The 26211-nt window shown below is 54.9% G+C and overlaps 2 protein-coding genes across 5 annotated transcripts in view; both read left to right on the top strand.

Annotated features, from left to right (window-relative positions):
* The first annotated feature begins 37 nt into the window (after nucleotides 1–37).
* Nucleotides 38–7126, top strand: MMP9 (matrix metallopeptidase 9). The gene is made up of 13 exons (XM_025470267.2): nucleotides 38–224; nucleotides 718–950; nucleotides 1317–1465; nucleotides 1756–1884; nucleotides 1973–2146; nucleotides 2380–2553; nucleotides 2957–3133; nucleotides 3218–3373; nucleotides 4195–4465; nucleotides 4588–4727; nucleotides 5040–5190; nucleotides 5310–5413; nucleotides 6814–7126. Exons 1-13 carry the CDS (start codon nucleotides 87–89, stop codon nucleotides 6930–6932), a joined length of 2115 nt encoding a protein of 704 aa, XP_025326052.1. The 5' UTR covers nucleotides 38–86; the 3' UTR covers nucleotides 6933–7126.
* A 4468-nt stretch (nucleotides 7127–11594) lies between these two features.
* The window catches only part of SLC12A5 (solute carrier family 12 member 5), a 36464-nt gene continuing 21847 nt past the window's right edge, over nucleotides 11595–26211 (top strand). Inside the window, exons 1-4 of one of the 4 annotated variants that reach the window (XM_025470268.3) lie at nucleotides 11595–11785; nucleotides 24975–25069; nucleotides 25385–25516; nucleotides 25825–25971. In XM_025470268.3, the coding sequence (XP_025326053.1) occupies nucleotides 11665–11785; nucleotides 24975–25069; nucleotides 25385–25516; nucleotides 25825–25971 (495 nt within the window). In that variant the 5' untranslated portion in view covers nucleotides 11595–11664. The other 3 variants (XM_049100677.1, XM_025470269.3, XM_035705370.2) reach the window with 3 other exon arrangements.

The following is a 26211-nucleotide window of genomic DNA, read 5'->3' on the forward strand; positions in this document are numbered from 1 at the left end:
GGGGCGGGGTTACTGATTCAGTGAACAGTGCCTTCTTAAACCCCTCACAGGGTCAGCTAGTAGCTAGACACACCACTACCCTCACCATGAGCCCCAGGCAGCCCCTGGTCCTGGTGTTCCTGGTGCTGGGCTGCTGCTCTGCAGCTCCCAGACCACACAAGCCCACCGTTGTGGTCTTTCCAGGAGACCTGAGAACTAATCTCACTGACAAGCAGCTGGCAGAGGTAGGCTAATCCCCCGGTCTGGAGTTAGGGAGGGCTGGCTCCCCAGGAGTCACAGGGAGGGCATGTGGCCTGGAAGGAGATACCTTGGGGCAAGCTGGGGGTGATGGGCATGTCTGGAGAATAGAGGTGTCCAGGATCAGGCCCTGGGGGGTCCTGCAGAGGCTCTGGACAGTGATGGCCAGGAATGGCTAAAATGGGGGTGGTGGTGCATTGGAGGATTCCAGAGTGGGCATGGGCTGGGGGTAGACAGGGCTAAATGCTAGGGACCCCCCCCCCCCCCAGATAGGCACGGGCCAGGGGCATCCAGGCTGGGAAGGAGCTGAGGATATCTACAGGGAAGGGAGTTAATGGGTGGGTGGGCATTAGTACAGGTATCCAAGGTAGGAAGTCCTGTGTAGTCTCTAGTCCCTGAGTGCCTGGACAGATGCAATCCAGCCACATAGGGCAGAGAAAGAATCAGGGCTCTGGAATATCTTTGCTCCTCCATCCACAGGAATATCTGTTTCGCTATGGCTACACTCAAGTGGCCGAGCTGAGCAACGACAAGCAGTCCCTGAGTCGCGGGCTGCGGCTTCTCCAGAGGCGCCTGGCTCTGCCTGAGACTGGAGAGCTGGACAAAACCACCCTGGAGGCCATGCGGGCCCCGCGCTGCGGCGTCCCGGACCTGGGCAAATTCCAGACCTTTGAGGGCGACCTCAAGTGGCACCACAACGACATCACTTACTGGTGCGCGGCCGGGCTCCGCGGAGGCGCGGGACCGGGGCGGGAGGGCCAGACCCCGCGCGGGCGGTGATCTCATCCTTAGACGGGTCCCTGGGTTTAAATGGGCAGCCTGGGGCAAGTGGCTCCACCTCTGAGCCCCTGTTTCTCCTTCAGGGAAATGGGTCTCGCACGCACCCTTGAATCTTCCTGCTAGGGCCATTGTGAGCGTCCCAAGAGAAAAATGCGTCTGAGGGCGCTTTGTAGATGCAAGCGCGGAGCGCAGGGAGCACTGCGCTTGCTGAGGTCGCTGACACACCGGGTGTCGCTGCTACTGCCCCGGGCTCCGGCCTCACTTCTGACCTATAGCCTCCCGCCTTTCCCCCCGCCCAGGATACAAAACTACTCGGAAGACTTGCCCCGCGACGTGATCGACGACGCCTTTGCCCGAGCCTTCGCGGTCTGGAGCGCGGTGACGCCGCTCACCTTCACTCGCGTGTACGGCCCCGAAGCCGACATCATCATTCAGTTTGGTGTTAGGGGTGAGAGCGCGAGCAGGGGAAGGCCAGGAGGGTCTCGGACCGGGAGAGCGGAGAGAGGACCGCGGAGGGAGTGGGGCGGGCGGTGGACCGGCTCTGAGCCCGGTGCGCGCAGCCTGGCCCGGCTGGCCCCGTGCGCCCCCTCCCGCCCGGCGCCGCACAGCGCGGGGACTCGAGGCTCGGACCTCCGCTCCGGGCGGGTCTCCGCCCACACTCGAGGCAGCGCCGGTGCGCAGCGCGCAATCTGCACAGCTGCGCTCAGCTAACGCCCTTCTCCCCACCTGCTTCCCCAGAGCACGGAGATGGGTATCCCTTCGATGGGAAGAACGGGCTTCTGGCTCACGCCTTTCCTCCCGGCCCGGGCATTCAGGGAGACGCCCACTTCGACGACGAGGAGTTATGGACTCTGGGCAAGGGCGTCGGTGAGATCCTGAGCCGCCCCGGCCCCCACTCCCTTCTCTTTTCACACTCATCACCGGCCACCCTGACCCCGTCCCCCTCCTCCCGCAGTGGTTCCGACCCACTTCGGAAACGCAGATGGCGCCCCCTGCCACTTCCCCTTCACCTTCGAGGGCCGCTCCTACTCGGCCTGCACCACGGACGGCCGCTCCGATGACACGCCCTGGTGCAGCACCACGGCCGACTATGACACCGACCGTCGGTTCGGCTTCTGCCCCAGCGAGAGTGAGTGCGGGGTCGCGGCGGGGGTGAGCGGCGCCCACCCCCTCGAGGGGCCAGAACCCTAGAGTTTCATCCCGGCTCTGCCACTAGGGCTGTGCGGCCTGGCCTGCAAGTCAGCCTCTCGTCCTCTGGGGCCAGTTTCTCATCTGTGAAATGGGTACAGGAGGGATGGGGGACACAGAGTGGGGGGTCAGTATACTCATGGCATCTTCGGGTAATTGTGTGGGTCTCCCCAGAACTCTACACCCAGGACGGCAATGGGGACGGCAAGCCCTGCGTGTTTCCGTTCACCTTCGAGGGCCGCTCCTACTCCACGTGCACCACCGACGGCCGCTCGGACGGCTACCGCTGGTGCTCCACCACCGCCGACTACGACCAGGACAAACTCTACGGCTTCTGCCCAACCCGAGGTACCTCTGCTCCGCCTGCCAGACTCAGGCCCACCCCACTTAGTTTCGCATTGGTCCCTGAAGTGGGGCTCCTCCACCCATCGGTTTGTCTCTCCACTCCACGCTGGTCCTCAGGACCGCGGTGTCTCTGTCCACGGTCACAGCCCTTCGGACTGACGTCCACGTGCCGCCCCTCCCCACCCCGCACCCCTGCGGCTTGGCCTTTTAGTCCGGCTTGCTGCCTCTCCTGCAGTCTCGGTCGGTAGGCCCCGCCCACCACCCTAGCCCGGGCTCAGCTGCATCCCCAGCGTCCCCTAGGCTTTTAAAATAGGACACCAGGATTATCTAGCTCCCAGTTTGGCCCGCGCCTGGTTCCTTACTGGGCCCACCCACCTGGCTCACCCAAGGCGCTTCCTGTCTCCAGTCGATTCCGCGGTGACCGGGGGCAACTCCGCCGGGGAGCCGTGTGTCTTCCCCTTCATCTTCCTGGGCAAGCAGTACTCGACGTGCACCAGGGAGGGCCGCGGAGATGGGCACCTCTGGTGCGCCACCACTTCGAACTTTGACAGAGACAAGAAGTGGGGCTTCTGCCCGGACCAAGGTGAACAGGGTTCCAAGGTTGGGGGCATTGGTGTTGGGGGAGGGAGGGCCAGGGCTCACATCCCAGGGCCTCTCTTTCCTCCAGGATACAGCCTGTTCCTTGTGGCCGCCCATGAGTTCGGCCACGCGCTGGGTTTAGATCATTCATCGGTGCCAGAAGCGCTCATGTACCCCATGTACAGCTTCACCGAGGGCCCCCCCCTGCATGAAGACGACGTGAGGGGCATCCAGCATCTGTACGGTGAGGTTGGGGGCAGGGATGGAGGAAGGGGCGGGGCTTTGTCGCAGTACCCACAATGGGGAAACGGAGGGAGGTGGGCAGGGGGGACCTCAACGTTTATCTGTGGGAAAGCCTGGGGCCAGTGGGTCCAATTGCTGCCTGGTCATTGCTTGGAGATGGTGATAAAGAGCCTAGACTCTAGACTGAGTCTAGACAGACGTGGGTTCAAAAGCCAGTCCAGCCACTTCCTGGCTAGGTGACCGTGGAAGTTACTTCACCTCTCAATTTTCTCACCTGTTAAATGGCACCTGCTCATAGGGTTGTTGGGAGGTTTGAGTGAGTTAGAATAATGCCTGACATATAGTAGACACCGTATGAGTGTTTAATATCTTGTTATCATCACTTACGATCATTAATATTATTCCTTCATTAAAAAATGGAGATATTAAAGAATCTACTTGATGGTATTTTTTTTAAGTCAAATGAGCTAATGCGAATTTATAAAGCTCTTAGCAGTAAGTTTGGCGCTCAAAAAACACTTCTTTCCCACCACCCTGGAGGGGGAGGGAGAGCTCCTGCATGTCCTGTGTCCGTAAGGCCCAGTGGGTTCCTACACAGCCCAGGGATTGGACAAACATGACTAGAATGAAAGGTGAATGGATAGGGGTGGGGTGGGGAATGGGCCTGTCAGTGTGATTGAGGGAAGGCAGTTCCAACACCCAAAGTGAGGAGAGGGAGTGTTAAACGCCTAACTGGTGGGGTTTGGGGTGGCATATATTCCACCAGCAGAGATGTGTGCAGGAATAGAGGTATCTCATCCGGATGCCCCCGTCTCTCTTTAGGTCCTCGCCCTGAACCTGAGCCACAGCCTCCAACCGCCCCGCCCACCGCCCCGCCCACCGTCTGCGCTACTGGTCCTCCCACCACCCGCCCCTCAGAGCGCCCCACTGCTGGCCCCACAGGCCCCCCTGCAGCTGGCCCCACGGGTCCCCCCACTGCTGGCCCCTCTGAGGCCCCTACAGTGCCTGTGGATCCGGCAGAGGATATATGCAAAGTGAACATCTTCGACGCCATCGCGGAGATCAGGAACTACTTGCATTTCTTCAAGGAAGGGTGAGCGGGCTTGGATGTGTGGCTGGGGGAGGCGACTTGGAGGGGCATCTGCCTGCCCCTCTCCGCCCACTGGCCTCGGGTTCAAAATTCAGTGCCCCGCTGCTCCCTTTTCTCATTCCCAGGAAGTACTGGCGATTCTCCAAGGGCAAGGGACGCCGGGTGCAGGGCCCCTTCCTTATCACCGACACGTGGCCTGCGCTGCCCCGCAAGCTGGACTCCGCCTTTGAGGACGGGCTCACCAAGAAGACTTTCTTCTTCTCTGGTTAGTTTCCTCCTTTTTCTTCCTCCGCTCCCGCCATCCTCATCCTCGCCAATCTAGGAGGGCCAAGAGACCGAGTATAAATCCGTGAAACAGTTTACGCGGATTAGGAAAAAGGCGCCCCCTTCTGGCGCCGATCGTCACCGTCCCCTTGCACAGTCCGATGGAGCGGGTCTCCTCCGTGGGCACCGAGTCTGCGGGCACCTCGGGCACCTCGGGCGCAGAAGGGCCTCGCTGGGTTCTTCTCCTTGACATTCAAGAGCAATGTGTGTCCACTCCCTGCCCCCAGACCGACGCGGCTCTTCTCCCCTGCAGGGCGCCAAGTGTGGGTGTACACAGGCACGTCGGTGGTAGGCCCGAGGCGTCTGGACAAGCTGGGCCTGGGCCCGGAGGTTACCCAAGTCACCGGCGCCCTCCCGCAAGGCGGGGGTAAGGTGCTGCTGTTCAGCAGGCAGCGCTTCTGGAGGTGAGAGTCACGGCGACCGCCGACCCCCGGCAGGGGGACATCGGGCGACATCCGCCCACCCCGCCCTCCAACTCAGCACCTGTCTCTTCACCACCTGTTTCTTCACCACCTTCCTGCAGTTTCGACGTGAAGACGCAGACCGTGGATCCCAGGAGCGCCGGCTCGGTGGAACAGATGTACCCCGGGGTGCCCTTGAACACGCATGACATCTTCCAGTACCAAGGTGAGGGCTGCAGACCCGCGGGTCAGGAGGGAGTACCCCCGCCCCTTCCTACCTTAGCCTGCCTCAGGTGATTGGTCAAATTCTGAAGAAGAGAAAAAAAAAAATCCTCTGGAGACTGAGGCAAATGCCCCAGCACAGATGAAGTTCCTTAAAAATGTAGAGACCTTTCCCAGATCATGAAGGGACACTAGGAACAACCAGAACTAGAACCCAGATATCCTGCCTCCCTGGCTGGAAGCTCTTTCCCAGACAGTACAGGACACGTGGTTTGCTGGGAGGCTCATTCCTTTATTAGACAATATTTATCAAGTGCCTATAATATGCCAGGCACCCATGCTGACATGGGAAATACAGTGATTAAAAAACAAAACAAAACAATTTGTAACTATCTTTGGGCAAGTCACTGCTGCTCATGGAGCCTCATTTCCCCATCTGTAAAATGGGCATGATAGCTGGAGTTACCCGTACTTTCTCTGTCTCACCGCTCACATATAATCAGTTGACAAGTTCTGTTGACTCTACTAACAAAATATTCAGTTTTCACCATCTCCTTTGTAAATACTCTGTTCCAAGGTATACTGGTTGTTCAATGCCATCAGGATGTTCTCAGGAGTAGGGAATGTGTAGGAGTGCAGGGCCACGGTCCTGGGAATGACTACAGACCAGTTCCAAGGTCAAAGAAACTACTGGGATCTGATCTTCCCCTCATACCCTCCCAGCACTCCAGTGGTTCCTGCTCTGCACCACCCACCTGGCCTCTGGCTGCTCTTTGAACAGGTCAAGGTCACTCCTAGCTCCAGGCCTCTGTGCTTTTTGTTCCCACACCCGGAAGGTTCTCCCCCAGACCATGGCTGGGCTCCCTCCCTTTTACCCTTTGGGGCTGGGAGGTTTAGGCTACCTTTTCAAAGAGGCCTTCTCTGCCCCTCATGAGTTATTCACCTACTTGCTTTTATTTCCTTCATAGCTTTCTATGTTGTCACAGTCTCATTTATTTATTTACTTAAACGTTTGCTTGTTAATTGTTTCTCTTACCCCTTGAGAGTGCCAGCAGCAGCAGAACTGAGATGATGCCTACGTTTTTTTCTCTGCTGTATCCCCCGGTGCCTCTAACAGTGCTGAGCACTATAAATATTTGATGAAATGAATGGCTGAACATACGCATGTTGAATGAATTGTTTTGAGTACCTACTGTGTGCCAGGCTCGGTGCCAGGGCTTTGGACGTTGGGGTTTTCTGCCCTCCAACATCTCTGTTGGGGCGGGGGAGACAGAGATGTCATATGAAAAGCTTGGAAAGATCTAGAAAGGGCAAGAGGGATGATTGTAAAGCTCTTGTTCTGCTTCTGTATGTGTTTGTGGGAAGGTTGACATCACCTCCCTTGTCCTTGCTGTTCCCCTGCAGAGAAAGCCTACTTCTGCCAGGACCGCTTCTACTGGCGTGTGAATTCTCGGAATGAGGTGAACCAGGTGGACGAAGTGGGCTACGTGACCTTTGACATTTTGCAGTGCCCTGAGGATTAGGGCTTCCCACCCTGCTTCAGCACTGCAGAGTGGATCCTATAGGGATGGTCCCAATGGGGAGGGAGCCAGTTTGCCGGACACAAACTGGTGGGTTTGTTCTGGAGGACAAGGAAGAGTTGAGGTGGGCTGGGCCCCTCTTTCCACCTTCCTTTTTTGCTGGATGTTTTTAATAAACTTGAATTCTTTAACCTTGAGGAGCAGTTTTCTTTATGTATGTATGCACACATGCATGTATGTAACTGATAGACTGCTCACTATGTGCCAGGTAGTGTCCTAAGCACTTCATAAATATTAACATTCATTCTTCCTATTTGGAAGATAAAATGTGATTACTTCTATTTTACAGCTGGGAAAATGGCCAACCTATTTTTCATTCATCAAACATTTATTGAGCCCCTGAGTAGAGCCAGGCTGTGTGCTGGACACTGAGAAAGGATGAGTTGGACTATGTTTCTGTCCTCAAGGACCTCTTGGGGTCCTCCAACTTTACGTACGCAAGAGTACCCTCAGAACTTGCTTAAAATGCAGACTCCAGGCTCAGTCCCTGAAGAATCTCACTCAGTTACCAGAGTGATTCTTTGTCTGGCAGGGGTGGGATCACACTTGAAGAGTGTGCAGCGTGTAGCCCTTTATCCTAGAATAATGGTGTGTGTATGCGATGCTGTATGTCGTGGTTGAAGTCAGGGAACATTTCTCAGCTCAGATGACTTCTGAACTTGAACTGAACCTGGAAAGATGGCAAGAGTTTCTTTCTATGCAAGTAGGACTGTCTTCCTAAAGGATAATTTTTACCACAAGCCATTAAACCTAAAAATGTGCCTACTCTATCTCTCAGACACATGTGCACAAAACAACAGACAGAGGGACACTGCAGTATGGCTCGTATAGTGAGGCAACATCCTAAGTGTGCAGAGGTCAGGCAGTGGGTAAATGGAGTATGGATTATATACACAATGATAGATAGTAGCCACCCCTAGTTCAATACTGAGTCAGTGCCAGGCACTGTTTCATGCGCTTTATGTGTTAACAAAGCTAATCCTTTAAACAACCCAGAAGACAGGTACTACTTTTACCTTATGAGTATGATTGTCATCATCCCCTTCCCCAGTTTGACAGATGAGGTAACCGAGGCTCACAGAATTACATAGCTCAGAGGAAGTCCCATGGCTGGTGAGCGGTGGCAGTGGGATTTGACTGTGGGCTCTTGAGGCAAATGCCGGGGAGAAGAGAAAAAGTAGGGGGTGCTTGGGGGAACTACAAATGGCTGAGAACTCTAATGTGTGGTTTTAGGAGGTAGATAGCAGGGGAGCAGAGAGGATTCTGGAATGGTTGAGGAAGGAATGGTGGTCTGGACCAGATGGGACAAGGTATGAATGCCAGGCTGAGGAGCATGGATGTGATTCCACAGGACAGCAGAGGGACTTGAGGGTTGGGGTAGGTGAGCAGAAGTGATGGGCTTGTTCAGATTTGATTGTCTTCTGGACTCAGGCCCAAGTGGGAATTTGAGGGACTCAGAGGACTTCCTCCCGAGCTTCCTTTGGGTGGACTCAACCCCACCTCATCCATTTCTTACCGAGGAATGACCCATAATGACCCATTTCCATGGGCATACCCACATTCCTTAATAGGTCTTATTTAAAGCCCCTCCGAACCTCAGTCTCTCTCTAGATACTGTTGCATTTCTCTACCTCTCACCCCATCCACAGTAAAACTTCTCCAAAGAACAATCTCCACTCACTGTCTCCACTTCAATTTTCATTTTCTCTGCAACCATTTCCAGCCTGACTCCCACCTCACTATACCACTGAAATCATTCTCTTCAAAGCCACCTATGAACTTGCTGTAGCCAGATGCGACAGGCACTCTGTGCTCATCCTACATGTCTCTCAGCTTGTTTGACACCATCGGTAATGCCATTCTCTCCCAAATTTTTCTTGACTCAGTTTCTGGAGAACATTCCTGGTTCTCCCCACCTCACTGGCTGGATCTTCCTCTTTCTAACCTCTAGATGATAGCATAGCATACCCTTGTGCTCAATCCTTGGACTTCTCTGTGTATACTGCTTCCCTGTGATTTTTTTAAAAAGATTTATTTATTTATCCATGTGCAACGCGGAGAGAGACAGAGAGAGGCAGAGACACAGGCAGAGGGAGAAGCAGGCTCCATGCAGGGAGCCCGACGTGGGACTCTATCCCGGGTCTCCAGGATCACGCCCCGGGCTGCAGGCAGCGCTAAACCGATGTGTCACCAGGGCTGCCCTGCTTCCCTGTGATCCTACCCAGTCTTACAGTTTTATATATCTTTATTAAAGACTCCAAAGTTTAAGTCCCCAGGCTTAATCTCTTCCCTGAGCTCCTGACTTATATGTTCAAGGGCTGACTCTCATGATCCTTAGGTGCTTCTTAGGGTTCTCAACCTAACAGGTCCAAATGAACTCTTGGGATCCACTTTCTGAACATGTTCTCTGTCTATCATACTACCTCGATCAGGTTCTAAGACTGATTGGGAGCAGATAAAGATGACATCATCTGCTCCCAATCAGTCTTAGAACCTGATCGGTCCTAAAATCTAGGTATCAGTTAAACTCCTTATTCTTGTACAGTTTCTCAACCTGGGCACGATTGACATATTGGGCTAGATAATTTTTTTAGTTGTGGGAAACATCATAGGAATGTTTGGTGTCTTCCTCTAGGGGGTAGTGGGATCATGGACAGACAGCAGACCCACTCAGAATCAGTCCTCCTCTCCCTACATTGGGTCCCAGTGTGGGAGTGGAGTGCAGGGAGGTGATGGAGAACCCATGGCTCCTGGCCAGGTCGGCCTGGTGCAAGCCTAGATGGCACAAATGGCGTCTACTCCCTTGATGTCCGTAACACTGCCCTCCAGTTCTGATAATCAGAAATGCCTCTGAACATTGCCAGGTGTTCCCTGTTGGGCAACACTAACCCCAGTTGAGAGCTATTGCTCTAATATAATAAACATATAGACAAGTCCACATGTCATAAGTGTACATTTCAATAAATTTCCACAGACCAAACACAACTGTGTAACCAACATCCAGATCAAAAAACAAAACATAATCAGCATCCTAAAAGCCCCTCTGCTGCTCCCTTGCAATTGCTACTCCTCCACTCCAAGAGTTACCACCAATACTTTAACAGCTTAGACAGATTTGACTAGTTTCTACTTTAAATGGTATTTTACAGTACGTACTCTTGCATCTGGCTTCTTCTGTTCAAGGTCCCACTATTTATCCATTTATTTTTTTTCTTTATGCATTTTATGGTTAATGGGTATTTGGGTAGTTCCCAATTTGAGGCTATTATGAGTAATGCTCCTATAAACATTCTTGTAACCTTTTGGTGAACATGGGCAGCCATTTTCCAGGGCATACACCTCGTATACCTAGTACAGCAATTAATGATGCAATTAGAAATGTAATTGAGCAATTGCATAGGTAGAAGTAGGATATTGTATATTCAAATATATTAAATCTTACTTATTCATACAAGTGGCTTGGCAGAGCACATACCTAGGAGAGGAATTGCTGGGAAGACAGGTATATGCATGTTCAGCTTGAGCAGATATGATCAAACAATTTTCCAGAGTGGTTCTGCCCATCTGTACTCTCACCAGCAATGTGTGACAGTTTTCAGGAGTCCTTTTTGACTCCTCTTTCCCACCCATGCAACGTCCAATTCAGCAACAGGTTTTGTAGATTCTACTTCTAAAACATACCTTGAATGGGATGACTGCCACCACTCTACTCTGGCTTTTAACACTTCTGACATGGGGGTCTACAGGAACCTCCTACCTAGACTCCCAGTTTCCACTCCTGCTCTTAGTTGGGTCTTCACAAGTCAGATCACATCACTCTTCTGCTCAAGAACTTTCAACGGCTCCTCTCTGAAGCCTTCAAGAGAGCACATGACTTGCCCTCCTCCCCTCCCTCATCTCCTATCATTCTCACCTCTGTTCACTCTATTCCAGACACACTGGCCTTCTTGCTGCTCCCTGAACAGTCCAGGCTCCTTTTCAGCCCAGGGCCTATCCACTTGCTATGTTCTCTGCCGGAGAGCTCTTCCCTCAGATCTTTGCATAGCTGGCTCCTTCTCATCAGGGAGGTTTCAGTTACAATATCACATCTTCTGAGGGATCTTCTCAGACCACCCTCTAAACTAGTCCTTCGCCCTGGTGGTCATCCCTGGGCCCTATTTTTTCTCCTTAACGTATGCCAGAATCTCAAATTATCTTGACTGTGCGTTTGCTCGCTTATGATCTTTCTCCCCTCACTCCTTATTAGGATTTAAGCCATACCAGGGCAGGAAGCCAGTCAGTGCTGTATCCCCAGTGCCTAGTACCGTTGCCTGAAACACAGGAGCACTGTCAAGATGCGTTGACTGAATGAGTGAATAAATCCCAGGTGTTTAGGAGACTCCAGCCCAGGTGGGCCTGGGCTCCGGGAGCCACACACTAGGGCCTCCAGTGTAGGGATGGTTCTCAGGTGCGGGTGCGATCCTCAGGAGCTTCCTAGACTTGAGAGCCCGGGGACTTGGAGCGAAATGGCCAGGTTCTGCGGCTTAGCGCAGCGGGCACTAGGACCCTGAGCGGCGCGGCGCCCGGTGGGGGGCGGCGGACGGGGGGGAATCCGCTCTTTCTGGCTGCTGAGCCGGGCTGCGGCCACTTGTGCGATCTGGGCCCGTACCGCCGCCGCCCGGCCCCTTTCCGCACCATGAGCCGCAGGTTCACAGTCACCTCACTGCCCCCCGCGGCGCCCGCCGCGACCCCTGACTTAGAGTCCCACCCGCAGCCGGCAGCCAAGCTCCGCCACCTCTCCGGAGAAGACGCCAAAGGTAGAGGCCGCAGGGGGCGGGGCCTGCCGGGGGGCGGGGCGAGGGAGGAGGCGGGGCCTGGGAAGCGGGGCTTCTTTTGGAAAGGGCTAGGCCAGGGCCGGGCGTGGGGTGGTCTCAGCCCAGGGCGGGACGAGGGAGAGGAGCTGGGACCCAGCGGGGAGGGCAGGAGGCCGGGTGGGAAGTGGCGGGGGGAGGGGCCAGATCCGAGGTGGGCGGGGCACAGCGAAGGGGGTGGGGCTCTAGGCGAAGGGGCGGATCTCGGGATGGAGGGGCCGTCGAAGGAGGGCTGACCTGGAGGGCACTAAAGGGGCGGGGCCAACTCGGGTAAGGGGCGTATCCAGAGGGGAGGAGGTGAAACCAAGGAAAGGGGAGGGCCCCATGATTAAACGCTGGGTTCAAAGGCAATGGGAGGAGGCAGGACTATCTCTGTTTGGGGGCAGAAAAGGGCGGGACCAGAGAGGAAGAGGTCGTGCCGGGAAGATAGGGGTGGGGTCGAGGGCGGGAGGTAAAATGAGTCCGGGACGCTAGGGCTGGTGCTTGGCTCTGCAGGTGATTGGTGCCTGGAGGATCTTACAAACCTCCCTGGAGACGTCGCGGACAGAGCCCGGGGATCCCGGGAAGGAGATGGGAGAAAGAGAAGCTACTTTTGGGCAGCTAGATCTTGGCAGGATTCTGTGGGGTCTCCAGTCTCGAGCCTGGGAGACTCACTTAAGTTTCTCTGCTCCAGCTCCAGAAGAGGGTTGGGTGGAGCAAGCTCAGGCTAGATTGGGGGCGTGCTCCTGGAGGACCCATTGCTGTTGTCTTGTAATGGAAGTTACATGCAGGCTAAAGAAGAGGGGAGGTGAAGGGTCCTTTTAGCTTTCGGTGTATCCTGGATGCACTCACAGTCTCCTCCGAGGGGGCACTTATTAGGGGTCCCCTTCCTGGTGCTGAGCCCCTCAGGTCTGCAAGAAACGGCGAATCGGCTTGATGTGGCCCCAGCACGGGGAGGAGGAAGAGCCTCCCTGGGCCGCCAGGGGTCGCTGCTGAGCCGCAGGTGAGCTGACTGCAGCAAAACTAAGCACCAGCAGCCCTGGAGGGGGCATTTTAGGGTTTTCTTTGGTGAACTCCCTCGTGGTGTAGATGAGCAAACCGAGGCCTAGGTTTCCGCAGACCTCCAGCCCCTGAACCAACCGCTTCCTGGACGTGGCCCTTGGGATTTCCTGGGCTCTTTCTATTCTCCGTGTTTCCCCATAAACTGTCTGCCTCCTTTCTCATCCCCCCCTCCTCATTTTCATGAATATCCTTTCCATCCTTACAGTTTCAAAAGTCAGAACTCCAGAGCTATTCTCGATGCTTCCTTTTTTTTTCTCACCGGATGGAATAGGTCCTCACATTGTGGTCAACCCACCCCCAACACTAATCCTGAATCTGTCCCATCTCTCTTCCGGTAACTGTCACTCTACAAGCCTCCATCATTTCTCGCACCGCCAGGGCCATGGCCTCAGCCTCCTAACTGGTCTGCTTGCCTCAGATCCTGTCCTAACCATCCTCCACACAAGCTCCCTGTCGCTTTTAGGATAAAGACCAATGCAGTTATCTGTCATTCAGACTCTTTCCTCATCTGCTCCCAAGGCATACCTATCTGTGTTCATCTTTCCACCTCCATTAGCCAGGGGAACTCCTACTCACTCTGTAGGTTATGGCTCATTTCACCTCTCCTGAAAACCTTTTTCACTTTCCTTTGCTTCCAGGCAGAGGCGGTCATTCCTCTCCTGCCCACCCACTGCACCCTTAGAGCCCATGTCCCAGTGGACTTGTGTGGCTCCTGTAAGTCACAAGCAGAGACCATATCCTTTTATCTTTGTGTTCAAAGTTCCATGCCCACAGCCTGGCACTTAGTAGGTGCTTACTGTTTGTCAGATGAGAAGGGGAGTGGCTGTAAGCTCCTGCTTCTCCTACTCTTGCCCACTCTCCTCTCGTTCCCTATCCGCTGGCTTGAGAATAAGATGGCCAGTCTCTCCTTCCTTGGTGACTGACAGATTCACATTCCCAGGCTCCTGCATGTTGAAGTAAAACATGGCTCCCAGTTTTGGGTATGCAGGTATGTGTGTGCAAGCTGGATGTGAATCTGGAATACTGTGTGCTTGTGGCAGAGGCAGTGTGTGTGTATCTTTGTGTGTCCTGAGGGAGGAGCATCCCACATGAGCTCTGATGACCTGTGGGGCAGTCAGTGAGTCAGTGCTTGTGTGTGTCACTGTCTTCCAGTGTGTTGATGGGCATGTTGATATGTGTATTCATTTGTCTGTCATGTGGGGTGGGTACTTGTGTGCATGAGTTTATTAGAAGTTTCATCTTGAGAATTATTTGGGTGATTTTTAACATCTTTGGCTCTGAGGGGTGCCTCCAGCACTTCCTTCTGGGTAGGTCACTGCATGGGGGTGGGTAGACAAGGGCTCCTTAGGGGAAACAAAATCTGGTGATGTCTTTGCCACAGCTGTTCTTGCATCAGTCCTCTGGTCCCAAGTAGATGCTTTCCCCACCCCTTGTCCTCACCTAGACCCATGAGGAGAAATGACAGCATGTGGAAGATGGGGAAGGGTTGGGAGACATTTGGGAGGTCACTTGTGTATGAGCATTATCTTTAATTCTGGACCAATGGGGTGGAGTTTGCCCCTGGAAGTGCCTCCTGCTGCCAGGGGATCAGCTGTAGTGGGAACCTAACTGATGGGGGTGAAAGAAGCAAGTCAGAGGCTGATTCTTGAATCCACCATTAATCCTGGGCTGCAGCCCCCATACCTTAGTTTTGTAATCTGTAGTATAGGGAGGTTAATAATGATTTGGCTGGTTAGAAGTGGACCTGGGGTCAGTTGTTACAACTCTGAGCTATTCCCACATCCCTTTATACCTCTTTCCACTGTCCCCCAGTTTCTGAAGGAGCAAGACAGGGCACTGGGCCTCAGTTAAGACTAACAGGAGTTGAGATGTGTTCCCATGCATGAGAAGGAGCTGACTTATGCTAGGGGGATGGAGCAAGACCATAAGATAGCCCATCCCTGCTCTAGCTCAAGCTCTGTGGTGTCGCCTTGGGCATGTTGCTTCCACTGTCTGAGCCTCAGTTTCCTCATCTGTAGTATAAAGGAGTTGAACAGGAAGCTATCTGAGGGTCATTGTAGCCATAAAGATGCTAAGATTCTTTGATGATCTAGAAGGGTGAAGTTCTCTGCCTCCCCCATACTCAAACCTCATGTTTCCGTCTATCTGTAAATTGGGAAGAATGACACTGAGTTATTCATATAAATATCTGATCTGGAGATCGCCAGTCTGTTCAGGTTGTTCTCCAATCACCCCCTTTTCAAGCCGGGACTCAGAACCTCACTGCCCAGTACCTCAGCCCAAGGTGAGCCCCGGGAATCTCCATGGCAACAAACTGGTTATGAACGGGGCTGCAGTTGCCATGGTGACGGGCTGCTCTCTCTCTCTCTCTCTCTCTCTCTCTCTCTCATCCCCCTCATCTCCCCTCCCCTCTTCTCAATGAACCAGAGCGATCTGTGGACACCAGCTTTCCAGGTGGGGTGGGGGTGGGGGGTGGTGCAGTGAAAAGGGGGTCCAGATTGAGAAAGAAGAAAGATGGGTTGAATCTGTAGGGGAATGGGGGGCTGTTGGGGTGCCATTGCCATGGTGACAGGGCTGCAGCCTGTTAATTAAGCCCCCGGTTGCCACGGAGACGATGGTGGTTGACGTGCTCTGCGGCGAGCCCTGTGTGTGTGGGGTGTGCTGTGCGCTGGACTCATCAATTCACTGTGAGGGTTTTGGGTCTGGAGGACAGGCATGTAGTTTGGGAGAGGAGTGAAAGAGGGAATTCAGGGCCTTGGCTCCAGAGGGACAGCTGGGGTGGGTGGGTTAGGTCATGGGGGTAATGATATGCAGATAAGGATGGGTAGAGATTGAGCCATGAGGAGGAACACTACGTCTACCTCCTGTGGAAAGAAGACCCAGTCAGGTGGCTCCAGCTTCCTCCAAATGGCCTTATATCCTGGGTCAGTGGTTGGAGCCCTGGACTGGAGGTCAGGGAGCTGGATTCTAGTCCCCAGTCTGCCACAAGTTTACCCCATGAAGAAATTTGTACCTTTTCATTTCTAGACTTAAATTTTCCCATAAATGAGGGATGGCAAAAAATAATTTATAAAGTCTCTTCCAGTTCCCACATCCTGACACTTAGGCAGCTTCCCTGAAACCTTTTTCTCTCTGAGAAATGCATGGTGGGAGAAGAGTGAACTTTAGACATTCAGAATTCAGAAACAGAACCCTTCCCAACCCTGCATCTTGTGTTGATAGAATGAGAGAGTTTCCCTAGCCCTCGATCTTCCTAGTGCTCTGGGTGGAGATAGGATGCTGAGCCATGTTCCTGGGGCTCAGAGCTGAGGGTCACCTTACTGGTGACCTTACTGGCTGAGACCAGGTTGGCAGTGCAGGTAGTACCTGCAATGGTGTTTTCTCAAAGCCTCACTGAGAGGGTTGGCCTGAAAAGCCAGAGTAGGGACCACTCTCCTTGAGAAGTAGGAGCATTACTTGAAGGTATAGGCTCTCCCTCTGGGGCTGTTTCCTTACTTGGTCTTGGCTCCTCAGGGAGGGCTCCAAGGCTTTAGTCTGAAATAAATGGAGAGAGCACTAAGAGCTCTCAGAGTGAGAAGAAGTTCCTTGGATGTATGTGACCTAACCCTTTTGCAGATGGAGACACTGAAGTCCAGAAAGAGGAAGTTAATTTTTCCCAGGGATACACACAGTTTGGGGACACAGAACAGGGTAAGTTCACTATGTCTTGAATTACAGATGCCTTGTGGGATAGGAACTCCCGTAAGGGTAGGCAGACGGAGCACCCAGAGAAGAGGAGTCACTCCTGCCTTCACCTGCACTCGCTTGGGATCTAGGTTCCTCCTGTGGGTGGGCTCAGTCCCTGTGTGGCCAGGGCTCTGGACCACAAATGAATAGAAGTACCTCCAGGGGGACATCCCAGATCTGAAGTTGCTGAAAAAATCTCAGCATTTATTTTACAGCACTTCTCAGACAAACATGCTACACATTTTGCTGTTACCTGTCTCTATGAGTAGTGGAAAACCATAATGCTGTGGCTTGTGGCGGTGATGGTGGGGTGTATATGGAGTGGAGAGCTTAGAAATTATTGAATATTGGTCTGTCCACCTGCTATCCTTTTAACCTCTGTCACGAATCTAAACTCATCTCATCTTTTTGGTGATTTTCTCCCTGGGAAAGCCAAGAAGACCAATTTTTAAAAGATATTTATTTATTTATTTATTTATTTATTTATTTATTTATTAGATAGATAGAGAGAGAGAAGGCATGAATGGAGGGGTGGGCAGAGAGAGATGGAGAAGCAGATTCCCTGCTGAGCAGGGAGCCCGATGTGGGGGTTGAGACCATGACCCTGAGTCCATGACCTGAGCCAAAAGCAGATGCTCAACCAAGTCAGCCAGGGCCCCCCAAGAAGACCAATTCTTACGCCTTGTCTGAATAGCTAGGTCTCCACCCTAACGAGGCCCTCCAGCATCCATAAACCCTGGTGGTAGTGATACCTTAGTGGTGGGTCCCTCCGAACCTCTTTCAGTCAGCTGCCAAAGACTGTGATTGACCTGATCTGAAGCCACTGACAAATATGTGCAAGGACTCTGAGCAGCGGGTCCTGTCAATGGCCCTGTAAAGTCATGTCCTAGAATGGGGTCTCTAGTCATGTGGACAGATTTTTTTAGGACCCTTGAAGTCTTCTGGGCCTACTTCCAGTTGCCAGCTGAGGGGCCCCTTCAGTCCTGCACCTCTGAAGCCTGGCCACCAGTAAAGGGGAGAGAGCTCATCTCAGACCCTTCCCTGTTCCCTTTTTGGTAGCCAAGAATCAGAGATTGCTGAGCAGTTTGGTTTGACTGTATCCTTGTCCCTTCCGTTGGAGGCAAGACCAATGTTTCAAAGAAGTTATGTTGAGGAAGGGTCCTAAACTAGAATAAAGCAAACTGGATTCTAGACTAAATCCTGCCATTTGCTGGCATTGTGTCCATAGGCAGTCATTTCTCCTCTTTGGGCCTTAGCTTTTTCATCTATAAGATGAAAGTTGTCTGTTAGATAAGATGGTTGATGTGATCCTCTCCAGCCCTGGAACTCTCCTGAAACTTAGAGGGCCAGTGCTGGGGGCTAGGGTGAGTCTGAAAATAATTTCCCCTTAATCTGCTCTCACCCTTGGATGTTTAGATCTTTCAGAGACACACAGAGACCATACCTTTGATGCTGCTTCCTGAGATGTCTCCACTGCTGGCTTAAGTCTAAATTCTAGGGGTTGGCCCAGAGAGGTCCCAGGACAATCAAGCTTCTGGAGGACTGGTGTCAGTGGAGGGGGAGGAATGGAGAGAGCGGGTTGGCTCTGGAATCCTCAGAAAGCAATCCAGGATTAGGGGATTAGACACTCCCGCCCCAGGAGAAAATCTGGTCCCAAACCCACAGTCGGCCTCATTCCTCCCTCCCCCACTCTGTCCCCGGCCAGCCTCCTACCGGCCTGCCCTCCCTTGAGGCTGCACCATCCCCAGTGGGGAGTCAGCCATCCCTGGAATCTCACTGCTGCCTTCTCTCCTTCTCATCACATCTCCTTCCCAGGGTCATTCTACAGTCAGAGGGTCCCTGTCTGTGGACTCCTGGAATTTGTCTTGGGGGTGAAATGCTAGGATTCAGTCTAAGCACAATGAGAGGGTTCATTGCAACTCCTCAGGTTCCACCCTTCCCATTTTAAGACAAGATGAGACAGACAGTTCAGCCCAGTGACCCTGAACCCTTGGGGGCAGCACACTGATTCAGTTAAGGGCTCTAACCTCAACCCCCCTCCCCCATCCGCCCCCAGTTCCAACCTTTTGAACAGCGGTTTGGGAAAGGGCCTGGTTCTCTGCTCCTCTTCAGGGCTGGCCTCCCCAGCTTTGCAGACAGGCTCCCCAGGGACCCATATTCCATGGCGCCCCACCCCCGCCGCCTCAGTACTCCTCGCCTTCCCCCTAGGGGTCACCCCAGACCCCCAGCCAGGCAGCCGCTGCGGGGCCGCCTCCCCGCGGCCGCGACCTAGTTCCCTGCCGTTATTTTTAGGGCGCGGGATGGCACCTGCCCACGTGCCGGCCCCGCCTGTGCCGGGGAGTGGGGGGCGGGCGGAGCTGCGTCTGCTCGTGGGAGGCGAGGCCCCCGTCCCCCGCAGCATCCCCTTCATCCTACCCGTGCAAGCCCCCGGTTTTCGTGCGAGGGGGCCTCCAGCCGCGCTCAGCCCGCCCCTCGTCTCCTCTTCTTCCTCCCTCTCGCGCTCCCCCCCAAAACCCCGCCAGTGGCTCACGCCTCCTGCATACGGGATGAGGTGAGCAGCGCCGCCGCTGAGAGGGGGCGCGCGCGGGTGTGAGCGTGTGTCCGTGTGCGAGTGTGTGTGCGCCGGGCGGGCGGGCACTGCAGCTTCTTCCTCCGTGGAGCGGAGAGCGAGAGAGAGCTAGAGCGAGCGAGAGCGGCGAAGGCGGGCAGAGGGGCGCGGGCGAGGCGGAGCAGCCATCCCCGGGCCCGGCGCCGCGCCGCCACCATGCTAAACAACCTGACGGACTGCGAGGACGGCGATGGGGGAGCCAACCCCGGTAAGCAGCGGCCCGGGGGCGGCGAGGGAGGGGGCGGCAAGGAGAGGAGGCAGCTCTAGGGTTAGAGGCAGAGCGGGGGCCGCCTCCTTCAGAGAAGAGGCTGAGACTGACCGGGGCGGTGGGCGCCCAAGGCGGCCTGGAGCCCGGCTCCATTGGAATGCGCCAGGCGCTGTCCGAGGTGCTGGAATGCGCCGCGCCCCGGGCAGGGCTGGGGGCCGAGGGGTTGCCATTGCCCACAGCCCGGGGGCAGACGTGGGTTAGCTAAGCGGGGGAGGCCGTGGGAAGGGGATGGAAGAGCTAGAATGGGCTGACGTGGACCTCGACGGGCGGGAGGAGGGTTCCTTTCCCCAAGAAGGGACCCCGGCGTCCTGGCGCAGAGCGTTGACCGGCGGCGCGGGGAGGGGGTGGGGGGGTGCAGTCTGCTGCAGTCCCTCGCTCTGAGACTTCCAGCTGAAAGGTGGGGGGAAGGTGCCCATGGGGGGTTGGAGATATATGACAGCCCCCGTCCGGGCTGCAGTGTCTCCTTAAGGGGACACTTGGTGCAATCCGGGCCCCCTCCCCCAAAGCTGCCCCAGGTCCGACCTCAGACAGAAGCGTATCTCCTCCGGAGATTTTTTCAGCTCTACTTTGCGGAATCTCCCTCTCCCTCTCCCTCTCGCGTGCCCAAGGGTTCCTATTCAGGACGGGAAGCAAGATCACCCTCCTTTCTTCCCCCTTTTCCCTTCCTCTGGTGCCCTGGGATGGCAATGAGGTTTCCAGGGCGGGGCAAGGGGGAGCCTTTCTAGTCAGCTCTGCTATCTTCCCCAGTGAGGCCTCAGGAATGGGGGTCCCGGCGGCTGAATCCCCGGCGCCGCGGAGCGGACACTGCGGACGCGCTGCGGTGGGTGCGGAGACTCTCTAGGAGCCCAGGGGCTTGAAGCAAGTCCTTTCGCCGCTCCTGCTTTCCGCCGCCCTCCTCCACGGTTTCCCTGCTCCGAGGTCTTCGGGGCCAGCCACCCCCTCGGGCTCCCAGGCCCCCCGCCGCCCCCCAGCGGTCTCAGCCATCCATCACGGCTGTCAGCCGCCCCCACCCCCCACCCTCCAGCGGCGCTGCGTCCCTTGCGCACTAGCGCGCCTCCCGCTCCGGCTGTCTGCGCTCCGCGCCTTCAAACGCTCCCTTGGGCATTGCTTGACCCTCTGGGCTGAGACTCCTGCAGACTTCCCTGGGGGGTGGCCAAAGACCCCTAAGGACCGAAAGACCGGGTCTTCTAGAAAGACTGGGAGCCTAAACTTAAAGTCTTCCAGATCCTGGATCCAAGTCAGAGCCAAGTGGCCACTTGGGAAGACTGTGGACACTAGGGTCCCCAATGCTCTGTCTGAGACCCCCTGTTCGTCCCTGAGGTTGAGTGGTGTACAGGCGTCGGAACCACAGGCTGGCCAGCTAGCTCATCCATCGTCCCAGTGACCCTGGGGTTGCCTCATCCAGCAGCCACCCCCTCCCCAGCAGGCTTCGGCTACAGCTATGGGGGAAGAGGGTTTGGCAAAGTCGAGTCTGCGGCAGATTTAGGCATGCCGACGCGGTGCCCAGGGAATGAGTTGTGTGTGTGTGTGTGTGTGTGTGTGTGTGTGTATGGGGAGGGTCATTGGCATCTGGGATCTCCTTCAGATGCCTCCACTCTGAGGACAGTTGCTCAGCCTGAGAGAGATAATCTCTGCTCCCCTCAGACACGGTGTGTGGTATGATCCCCTAGCCCCTGCTTTCTCTACTCTGAGGTTTGTGCCTTACTGGGTCTTGGGGTTTCCATGGGGGTCTCAGGAGGCCTAGGAAAGAGGCATCTCTGTGTATGAATGGGAATCCAACTAGGAACTCCCTTCTATTCTACCCATTCTCCATTAGTTTCTGGACTCTGAGTATAGAGGGCCCATCTGGAGACCTTCTCTTTTTGTGTAGGGTCCAGGACCTGGGACTAGAGTGGCCAGGACCTGGGTCAGGTGTTTGGGGTCCCAGAAAGAGAAAGACTCCCATGATGCCCAAAGGTGGTCATAGAGGGCTCTAAGAAGCCGCTGGGCTGGAGGGAATAGCCAAGAGCCTCTGCCATCTCTGATCTTAGGTTCCTGGGGGTGTAGGTGAGGACCTGGGGACTGACCTCAGGGAGGTGGTAATAGCCCAACAAGTAAGGGGGCTCCTCTAGACTAAAGAAGAACCGAAGGATATTGTCTCTGGTCCCAGTCTCCTATCCCCTTGGGGTCTGGGGCCCTCCCCCACTCCCCCAATCTGGCTTGGGGATTCCCCCAGGCCTGGCCCCAGGCCCCCGGGGGAGGCTCCTTAGGTCGAGCCGTTAGCCTGTTTCCTCCCCAGGAGCTCTGGCCGCCGCAGCTTAATTGAAAGCCGATTCGGGCTGAGAGCTCCCAGGGGGCGGGGGCGGGGGCGGGGGCCGGGCGGAGAGGGCTCAGCCTCAGTCTGGCCCTGCCTCTCGCGCGCGCGCCTCTTGCCGCTACCCAGCAGCCTACGTCCTGGCCCTGGGGATTCAGGGCGAGTCCCCCAGCTCCTCTGAGAACTCCTGAGGCTCGCCCCTCTCCCCGCAACCAGCGGGCCCGCTGTTCCAAGGAGGGGACAAAAATCAGCCCCGGGCAGACGAGGCTGGCGGCCTTGGCGGCCCGTCCAGATGGCGGGTGGAAGGGCGGGACCCAGGACGAGCCTGCCGAGCCGCCCTCTCCCCGGCCCTCAGCTCCTAGCTGGGATCCGGCCCGGAGCCTGGCTCCGCGCTGCGCGTCGCGTTACATAAGCGGCTGCGGGCGCGTGGCCGCCTCGGCTCGGCGCTGCGCTCTCGGCCCGCGCGGTCGCCATGGAGACCGGCGCGGGGCTGCCTAGTAGCCGGGTCTCGGGCCAGGACGCCCCCCTTGCCGCCCCGCACGCGCCCCGGGACCCCGGGAAAGAGGAGGGGCTTCGGAGGGGGCGTGAAAGGTAGAGGGGAAGGGCTCTACCCGGAGACCCGGAGCGGATGCCGCCGGGAGAGGGACCCAGCCCCACAGGGGACAGGGTCCCTAAATCTTGGCGCTTGGGGAGTATGGGATGGAGAGCCCGAGCTGAGTAAGGCATCAAGTACATGAATAATAACTGTACTTGTAATAGCATCGATAGTTACGGTTATGTGCCAGGCGCACCCAATAGGCATTATTTCCCCTAATCCCCAGGACAGCCCTGGGAGCTAAGCACAATTATTATCCCTTTGCAAAGGAGGAAACTGAGGCTTAGTTTAAGTGACTTGCCCAACATGGCGACACAGCCAATGAAGCTGGGACCAGAACCTAAAGCTTGATCCCAGCCCTTTCCCTTAATCATCAAGAAATTTGTTCTTATTCCCCTCAACCTCTCTGGTTCCCACCACCGTGTGGTGAGAATATGAAGCATCTTGTCAGCATTTTAAAAGGAGGAGGAACCCACTTCTCTTTTATTTCTTCTGTTCTCTGGCCCCAGACAGCTCTTCTGAGACGCCGGGGGTCAGGAAGAGAGCCTGGGGGAACTTATGTCCAATGACATTTTTCCCCTGAGCATCTATTATGTGCTAGTTCTCACTGAGGGGACAGGTCTGCCATTTTCAGGAACTCATATGTGTGGACAAGAAAGAGGTGATGATGTCCCCCTCTTTGGGGATCAGGAGTTTCCGGCTTGATGGATGAGGTGGAGGTGGTGGCAGGAGAAGGTGGTGGGTGTCCCTTGAGCTGGTGAGGCATCGCTTTCCCTTTCACAACTTTGAGTCAGGATGAGATTGTATTTGTAACAGGTCATGCTCTGGGGATGGACCCTGGCTGGGTGACTAAGGCAAGTTTCTAGGAGTTAGGGAGGAGAAGGATAGGGGAGGCTTTGGGAAGATGGGGATGGAGAGAAACATGGCAGGAGATGAAAGGACAGGAAATTCGGAATACATAGGGCCTCAACTTCATTTGGGATTTATTTATTGGGGAGTTTCCCCAGGGTCTGGAGAGATGTCTACTATTGGGATTCAGTCCTGGAACTGGGAAAGGGTGCCCGCTGAAGCCACGGGCAAGTGCCTGGGAGGGTCCCCTTATCTCTTTGAAAGGACCTCTCCTAGATGGCCAAGAGCCTTTCTCCTTGGGTGATCTCATTCAGATGCACGGTTTCATACACTTCCTCCACACATTCTCCTGGGTTACCCTTATCTTTTCTCTGCCCAGCCTCTCTCCTGGGTCCCAGACTCTGTATGGCTTCTGGCTGTATTTGCTTAAGTGGCCTATTCTATCTTACCCTCCATCAAATTCAGCATCTTCCCCACCCCCAGTCTCTTCTCTTCCCCCATTTATCAAATAGCACCATCACCCACCCATTAACCTATGCTAGAAACCCCAGGCATTATCCCAGATTCTTCCTTCTCACGTCCCCAAACATCTGGCATAGAAATATGTGCCAGTAATTCTTGAGTCTGCCCATTGCCCTGCATTGCTCTGGTCTGGGTCATCATCAGCCCCTGCCCGGATTACTGAAAGTCTCGAACTAGCATCTGTGTTCTTCATCTAAAAGCCAGAGTGATTGCTCTAAAACACGAGTCTGTTCGTGGCACTTCTTGGCCTGAAACTCTTCATGACTTCCCATTGTCCTCTGGATGAAGGCCAAAATCTTTAACATGTTTTGCTAATCATTTAAGGACCCAGCCCATACCTTCTGAGGCTCATCTTTTCATAGGTTACTTTCCGCCTTTCACCCCTCCCTCTGTGCCCCTTCCTCAGACTTTCTTTCAGCTTCTCTGACCGACTCTGTTCACTCCCCCTCTGGGCCAGCGAACATGCTGTTCTGCTGTTCTCTTTGCCTGGAACACCCTCCTGTCTCCCTCCCGGTCTAGCTCTTACTCATCCTTCAGTTCTCAGCCTACTCGTCACTTCCTCTGGGAAGCCTTCCGTGACCTCCCAGGCTGGGCTGAATGTCTCTCTTGTATTCCCACAGTCCCTAGTTCATCTTCAGTCACAGAATTTACCACTCTCAGTTGGAAATTCCTGAATACTGGTTTATCTCTCCTGCCTGTGGGTTCCCTGAGGGCAGAAGTGGTGACTTAGTCTTTGTCTACTCTTCCCTCCCTCCACATGCCCATGCTGGCACATGGGAGAGATTCAGTAAATATGTGTTGACTGAAGATGCATGAGTTGCGTAGGAGTTGCCAAATGGGTCATTTCTCCAAGAGGTGGAGTATCCTTTGGGCCTTGAGCTGTAGTATTCTTTATCTTTGCCTCTGGGAGAGAGCATGCTTCCACCCCAGAACACCACCATGGTCCCAGTTATGGACAAGGAAGGGAACCTGGAGAGTCTGAGGTGCCCTGCTGAATGAAGAAGGACCCCCCAAGAGCAAGGAAGCACTCATGTGTTCATTAAAAACTTAGTATGTGCCAGGAAGTGCACTAGGCTCTTTATACATGTTGTCAACTAAAACGCGGCTAGCTCGGTTTTTCCAATGTGCAAACTGAGGTGCAGGGAGTTACAGTGGCCACACAGCTGGATGCGCAGACACAGGGATGACAACCAGTTGGTGCTGGACCCCTGATGGGAACCTCTGCCTTCTCAGGTGATGGCAACCCCAAGGAGAGCAGCCCCTTCATCAACAGCACTGACACAGAGAAAGGAAGGGAGTATGATGGCAAGAACATGGCCCTGTTTGAGGTGGGTTGCTGGGGTCTCCCCCCTTCCCCAGTTCATTTCCTCATTCATCTGCCTTCCCTCCCTCAGGAAGTGTTCTTCTCTCCACTTCCTCCTCAGGTCCACCTTCTTCTCCTTCCCATTACCCCTGATACTCCCTCGCCTTATCCCACCATCTTCTTTCCCTGTTTTCCATGCCTCTTCCTCCTCCTTCCCCATGTCATCCCAGCCCCAGTGGTTTGCCTTCCTTGCCCCCATCCCTCCCTGCCTCCTACCATGTAAGTCACCTGGCCCTCCCCCAGGCTCTTGAGTCTTATCACTGCCACCCTCCCCTCACAGGAGGAGATGGACACCAGCCCCATGGTGTCCTCCCTGCTCAGTGGCCTGGCCAACTACACCAACCTGCCCCAGGGAAGTAGGGAGCATGAAGAGGCAGAAAACAATGAGGGTGGAAAAAAGAAGCCAGTGCAGGTGACGGCCTTGGGGAAAAATGGATGAGGGAGGAAGGAGGGGTAGAGGGGATGAAGGATGGGGAGACAAAAGAGTGTTAGTTGAAGGGATGGATGATGGAGGCAGAAGGATAGGAGTTAGGGGTTGAGGGTGAGGAAGAGATGGGAGATGAGGGATAGAGATGAAGGAGAAGGGGGGAGAGGGAAGGGGGGTAAAAACCAGAGGGAGGAGGGATGAAGAGATGGGGATGGAGAACGGGGAGAAGGAGTGGGTCTGGGACGTTCATAGTGATTAGGAGCTGCAGAAACTGATGCTGGCGTCCTTGGCAGGCCCCACGCATGGGCACCTTCATGGGCGTGTACCTCCCGTGCCTGCAGAACATCTTTGGTGTCATCCTCTTCCTGCGACTCACTTGGGTGGTGGGCATCGCAGGCATCATGGAAGCCTTCTGCATGGTCTTCATCTGCTGCTCCTGTGTGAGTGACACCTTCCCTTTCCCACCCCCTGACCACTGGGCCAGAGCAGGGACCCCAGGGGTGGCAGGGGGTGGGGAAGCATGAGACTTGAGCTTTTTATAGGAACCACTGTGTATGATCTTTGAGAGTAAATTAGGTCTGACTGGTCCTTCCTGCCTCTCACAGGCTGGTCCCTGATGGCCGCTAACCAGGTTTCACCTAGATCTGTGTTTGCGTGTGTGTGAGTGAGTGTGTGTATAA

Source organism: Canis lupus, chromosome 24 (genome assembly GCF_003254725.2).
Source record: "Canis lupus dingo isolate Sandy chromosome 24, ASM325472v2, whole genome shotgun sequence".
NCBI classification, from domain to species: domain Eukaryota; kingdom Metazoa; phylum Chordata; class Mammalia; order Carnivora; family Canidae; genus Canis; species Canis lupus.